The 6,172-nt window shown below is 54.8% G+C and overlaps 1 protein-coding gene across 1 annotated transcript in view; it reads left to right on the top strand.

Annotated features, from left to right (window-relative positions):
• G6PD (glucose-6-phosphate dehydrogenase) overlaps window positions 1-6,172 on the top strand; it is a 16,925-nt gene that overhangs the window by 5,442 nt on the left and 5,311 nt on the right. The window contains exons 3-10 of the mRNA XM_024746202.1: window positions 2,893-2,930; window positions 3,011-3,119; window positions 3,643-3,860; window positions 4,670-4,828; window positions 4,916-5,041; window positions 5,294-5,387; window positions 5,582-5,852; window positions 5,940-6,172. Coding sequence (XP_024601970.1) covers window positions 2,893-2,930; window positions 3,011-3,119; window positions 3,643-3,860; window positions 4,670-4,828; window positions 4,916-5,041; window positions 5,294-5,387; window positions 5,582-5,852; window positions 5,940-6,172 — 1,248 coding nt within the window. The remainder of the gene's footprint in view (window positions 1-2,892; window positions 2,931-3,010; window positions 3,120-3,642; window positions 3,861-4,669; window positions 4,829-4,915; window positions 5,042-5,293; window positions 5,388-5,581; window positions 5,853-5,939) is intronic.

Here is a 6,172-nt window from a genome sequence, read left to right as displayed (position 1 = left end):
ACCCCCGGCCATGCCCTCGCTCGAAGCCTCTTCCACCCGAGTGGAGAATTCCTCTGTCAGGTCACCAATACCAAATTAACGCATGTTGCCGTGGCCACGGCGACTGAACTGGAGTGGAGAGAAGGGACTTTTTAGTGACATTTTAGTGAGTCTTCTGTCACCTTCGTGGGATGACCATATTGTTGCCCACAGTTACTGTGTGTTCATACCCTTGCTCTTACTTTGGAAAGTTTCACGGCACACAAGTCAACAGCTAAGCGCTCAGGCTACCTGGGCCCCACCCTCTGCTCGGTTATATTCTTTTCAGTCTTTTTATTTTTAGGTAAAACTTGTACACGTTGAAAGGCACCCATTTTCACTGTAAAGGTTTACACACCTTTATTAGCAAAGAGGATGTTCCCACCTCCCCAGGAAGTCCTTGGGCGGTGGTCCACCTCCTGCTCTGGAACACCGCGGCTGTCACTTCCTCACCGTGCAACCATTTTGCCTTTTCTAAAGCTTCCCTTAAATGAACTCAGGGTATTTAGTCTTGTGTCTGGGTCTGGGGCTTAGCGTTATGATTTTGAGATTCACATGTGCTGGGTGGGTCACTGGCTCATCCCTTTTGTTTGTTTTTGTTTTTGTTTTTGTTTTGGCCTCCTGCACAGCTTGCAGGATCTTAGTTCCCCGACCAGGAATTGAACCCAGGCCCCCTGAAATGGAAGCAGGAGCCCTAACCCTAACCACTGGCCCACCAGGGAACCCGTCAGCTCCCCCCTTGACGCTGCGTGTCCACCCCCTGTTGATGGATTTGAGCCTTTGGGTGGATTCATCTTCTTTTTTTTCTTTCTTTCTATTCACCTTCTTGGTAGTGTATTATGGTGAACAGGAGTTTCTAATTTTGCTGAAACCTTCATTTACCCGTTTTTCTGATTACTGCTTTCTGTGTCATAAGAAGTCTGTTTCTACTCCCATCTGTTGATTTTTTTAAATCTATCAACCTTGCTAAAATCTCATTAATTGTAATAATTTGCCTGTAGCTTGCTTTGAGGTGGTTTTCTTTTAATGGACAGACTGTCAGCTACAAAGAGGGCCAGCGTGGCTCTTCGTTTCCCGTCCTCACGTCTTGTCTGCTCTCCACCTGCCGCTGTCAGGGCTTCTGGTGGAGCATTGAATAAACAGCCAATGGCAGGCGCTCTTTTCTTGCTCCTGGCTGTTTAAAGGGGATTATTTCAACATTTCCCCACAATATATGATGTTTGTGAGGGTTTTTATAGGTGCTGTTTATCAAGATAAGGAAGTTCCCTTTTATTCCTAGTTTGGTAAGAGGTCCTATTGTGATAGATGTTGATGTCTGGAACACTTTATCTACATCTGGTGAGTTTAGCAAGGTTGCTAGATTGAAAAATCAAAAGGAGTAGACAGATTTCTTACAGCTTTTTTTCCTTTAATCTGTTAATGTGGTGAATTTCAGTGATTTTTTTTTTTTTCTGCTTTTCAGCATCAAACCAACCTTTCGTTTGCAGGATGACCCCAACTTGATTCTGACATACTCCATTTTTGACGTTGCATGATTGGGTTTGCTGGTACCTTCTGCAGAAATTTTGCATCTGTATCTGTGTACATGGATGAGATGGGCTTGGGGCCTCCTGTGTGCATTTCTCAGAGGTTCCAGCCACAGGGTTCTGGGGCCCCATCACGTGGCTCAGCAGGTGCTTCCCAGGCAGGCTTTGCCTCAGACTGGTGTTCTCTCTTCCTGGGAGACCCGCTGGCAGAGCTTTCTGTGCCAGGATCAGGGCCAGGCTTGTCTCGTTGGGAAGGCTGTGGCTGCAATCCTGTCTCCTTTATAACCATTGCCTGCTCAGGTCCCTTGCTCCGTTTTGGTATGTTGGATTTTTCTAGAAATGTGTCCATTTCATGTAAGTTGTCAGACATGCAGTAAGGTTGTTCTCTTCTGTCTTTCCCATCGGTAGTTTTGTCCCACTGCACTCCTAATTCTTGGTGCCTGTTTAAAAAGCAGTCTTGGGACTTCCCTGGTGGCGCAGTGTTTAAGAATCCACCTGCCAATGCAGGGGACACGGGTTTGAGCCCTGGTCCGGGAAGATCCCACATGCCTCAGAGCAACTAAGCCCTTGCGCCACAACTACTGAAGCCTGTGCTCCACAACAAGAGAAGCCACCGCAATGAGAAGCCCACGCACAGCAACCAAGAGTAGCCCCCACTCGCTGCAACTAGAGAAAGCCCACGCACAGCAACGAAGACCCAACGCAGCCAATAATTAATTAATTAATTAAAAAAACCAGTCTTGCCAGAAGGCTGTCTGTTTTGATTAGTCTTTTTCAAGCACCAACTTTCGGCTTTTTGATCTTTTCTTTTGGTTTGTTTTCCGTTTTATTCATTTTTATTTTTCATTGTTCTCTGCCTTGTAATTTGTTTGGGTTTAAAATTCTGCTGTCCTTTTTCTAACTTCTTCAATTGAATTCTGAGCTCAGCAGCTCCCAGCCGTTCTTTTTTGCTAACCTAAGCATTTAAGGTCATGTCTCATTTGATGTGTGCTACTTCCATTGCCATTCGGTTCCAGGGAATTTAGGGTTTTCTTTAGCCCGTGAGCTGTTTAGAAGCGGGCATCTTGTGTTGGCTTTGGTTCTGCCTGCTCGACCAGAGACTGGGGTCTGTGGATCGTGGAACCAGCGGGTTGGTGGTTGCCTCCTGGCCAGCACGAGGTCTCTTTGCCTCGAAGTGCCCCCGGCAATGTGCGAGCACTGTCGGGTCAGGGTCAAGGGCTAGGCTGGGCTCTAGTTCAAGCTGCTCAGGCTGTACACAGGGCCAGGACAAGGGTACCCGGGTGTCCTGCGGGGAGATGATCTAGGGCATGTCCTCAGCTCCTAACCATGCCTGTTTTCTCTGCCACAGGGTGACCTGGCCAAGAAGAAGATCTACCCCACCATCTGGTAAGCTTGTTCCCCCACTGCTCACTGCCCCCCACGGTCCTCTTGCCCCCGCCCTCGCCACAGCCGTGCTCTGCCCTCAGGTGGCTGTTCCGGGATGGCCTTTTGCCCGAAGACACCTACATCGTGGGCTATGCCCGCTCCCGCCTCACGGTGGCTGACATCCGCAAGCAGAGCGAGCCCTTCTTCAAAGTGAGTGGCTTCTGGGGTCTCCATACGTGCCATACCCGCCTCCCATCGCAGATGCCCTTCCTCCCTCCCCCCCAGGCCCAGCCTTTCCCCCCTGTGCCAAGGCCACTTCCTCCCTAGCGATCCTCAGCCTGGCACTCCTCCCCACCTGCTCCCACTGCTTCCTTGATGCCAGCCTGAGACCCCTGTTTCCCAGCCCCCTCTGACTTGGGCTCACCAGTTCCTTCCCACTGTACCCTGCGGCCCCTCCGCCATGGAAATGCTGCAAGCCTGACTTTTCTCAACATACCATACTTTGGTGGAATGAGTTTGGAGAGAGATCTTTCTCCCAGGTCAAAGTTTCCTGAACTCTGGCTTCCGTCTTAGGTCACGCGGCCCCCGCCCCCATGGGTGTGCAAAGCCGACGAGATGGGAGTGAGCCCAGTGCAGGGCTAGGATGGCTGACTTCTCAGGAAGCCCACCCTGCCTGTGGGATCAGGGAGGGAGGGAGGGGCCGGTCCGACATCCTTGTGTCCGTATTTTCTAGGCTGCCCCGGAGGAGAAGCCCAAACTGGAGGAGTTCTTTGCCCGCAACTCCTATGTGGCTGGCCAGTACAACGATGCAGCCTCCTACGAGCGCCTCAACAGCCACATGAACGCTCTCCACCAGGGGCCACAGGCCAACCGCCTCTTCTACCTGGCCCTGCCCCCCACTGTCTATGAGGCTGTCACCAAGAACATCCACGAAACCTGCATGAGCCAGACGTAAGGCTGCTCTTTCACCCTCCCTTCCTGCCTCCTGGGCCGACCGATCTAGGGAGTCTGAAAAAGACAGATGTCCCGTGTTTGTTCTTGCCATGAATTACCTCTCCAAAGAAAGCAATAGGAGTAAGAGTAGTTCTCTAACAGCCTTTACTGAAAATGCTACCACCCGTGTTTACCTTCCAAATCCCCCCCCGTATGAAATCCTGTTGTCCCTGGCAGCAGTCCCGCCTAGCACCACAAGGTGGCAGTGTTGCTCCACGAAACTCTTGCTGCCGGTCGCTTACTCTAGCTTTCGGCGTTTCTCAGGGTCCCTTCGACCACCACCAGAGGGCGGCGTTGGTCCACGGGAACCCTGCTGCCTGTGCCGCAGCAGCTCAGCGCTCTGTCATTTTTCCAAAGCCACGGCCATGTCGGTTTCACTTTGTCCCATATTAACTCTCCGTGAGGAATAAGGGATCTTTCTCCACATTAAAACCCATGGAGGTGGCTCTGCCTTTGGCATCCCCTCCCCGTTTTCTCACTAGCTCGGGGCCCGGGAGGGAGCAGAGCCAGCCAGTGGCGCTCCTTCCAGCCACCAGCCAGTCAGCTTTGAGCGTGGCGCTGAGGGCTGGGAAGGAAAGGAGGTGTTCTCCTTGCCGAGGCCGGGGGAGGGCCGGCCCGGCAGAGCTTTGCTGGCTCATCTCACTGCAGAGCGGCGGCAGGGAGGCTCTGCCCTCACTCCCTGGGGAAGGGGCTTTGGAGGGGGATGAGGGGCTCAGCCCTGGTCCCCAGGGAGGGTGTGGGAGTGACGCAGCTCTGGCCTCCCGCAGAGGCTGGAATCGCATCATCGTGGAGAAGCCCTTCGGGAGGGACCTAGAGAGCTCCAACCGGCTGTCCAACCACATCGCCTCCCTGTTCCGCGAGGACCAGATCTACCGCATCGACCACTACCTGGGCAAGGAGATGGTCCAGAACCTTATGGTGCTGAGGTGCGACCGGGGCCAGGACTGGGCGCTGGGGGGCCCTGCTGCTGCCCCCTCGGACGCCCACCAGCCTTCACCCTGCCCCTCCTGCAGGTTTGCCAACAGGATCTTCGGCCCCATCTGGAACCGGGACAACATCGCCTGCGTCATTCTCACCTTCAAAGAGCCCTTTGGCACTGAGGGTCGTGGGGGCTACTTCGATGAATTTGGGATCATCCGGTGAGAGCCTGGTTCCCGTTCCTGGGAGATGCGGGGGGCGGGCATCCCGCCACCCTGCAGGGTCGCCTCTTCCTGTTTTGGCAGCAGGAGTGTCTGAGCCGTCAGGAGCGGTCACGGTCTTCTTCCTTTGTCTTAAGGGGACCTGGCAGACACGGGGCATCAGGACACAAGCCCAGTTTAAGGCCCTGAGCCCCCAGCACCTGGCCAACGAGGAGAGGCCTTAGCTCACTGTCCGTCCCTTCCTCCCGTCAGGGATGTGATGCAGAACCACCTCCTGCAGATGCTGTGTCTGGTGGCCATGGAGAAGCCCGCCTCCACCCACTCCGATGACGTCCGCGATGAGAAGGTGGGTGGGGCTGTGCCCTCCCAGGCCCCTCCCCCTCCTGCAGCAACCAGCCCTGAGCCCGAGGTGTCCTGTCCCAGAACTGACCTTCTAGGCCTCAGCTTCTCCTTCGGAAACAGTGAGGGTGGGCTGAGGTGGCCCCAGAGGGCCCTTGCAAGACGGAGCCTCCTGACTATCTGGGCCACTCACCCATCCAGGAAGACCACCCCTCGGAGTCACATGGTTCCCGGCACCTGCTGTCCTTGTTACCCAAGGGGCCCCTCTCCCTGGCTCCTCTCCAGGTCAAGGTGTTGAAATGTATCTCAGAGGTGCAGGCGAGCAACGTGGTCCTGGGCCAGTATGTGGGGAACCCCAACGGAGAGGGAGAGGCCACCAAAGGGTACCTGGATGACCCCACAGTGCCCCAGGGGTCCACCACAGCCACCTTTGCGGCCGTCGTCCTCTACGTGGAGAACGAGCGGTGGGATGGTAGGTGATGCCGCTGGGCCCGCGGTGGTGGGACCTGGCCCCCTCATCCACCCGAACGGCCCCCCAAGGCTGGCCTTGTCCCCGCAGGGGTGCCCTTCATCCTGCGCTGCGGCAAAGCTCTGAACGAGCGCAAGGCTGAGGTGCGCCTGCAGTTCTGCGACGTGGCCGGGGACATCTTCCGACAGCAGTGCAAGCGCAATGAGCTGGTGATCCGCGTGCAGCCCAATGAGGCCGTGTACACCAAAATGATGACCAAGAAGCCTGGCATGTTCTTCAACCCTGAGGAGTCGGAGCTGGACCTGACCTACGGCAACAGATAC

The sequence above is a fragment of the Neophocaena asiaeorientalis genome, unplaced genomic scaffold (assembly GCF_003031525.2).
Source record: "Neophocaena asiaeorientalis asiaeorientalis breed wild unplaced genomic scaffold, Neophocaena_asiaeorientalis_V1.1 scaffold2579, whole genome shotgun sequence".
In the NCBI taxonomy this organism is placed as follows: domain Eukaryota; kingdom Metazoa; phylum Chordata; class Mammalia; order Artiodactyla; family Phocoenidae; genus Neophocaena; species Neophocaena asiaeorientalis.
Note: the sequence above shows the minus strand (reverse complement) of the source record. Positions and strands in the feature narration are given on the sequence as shown.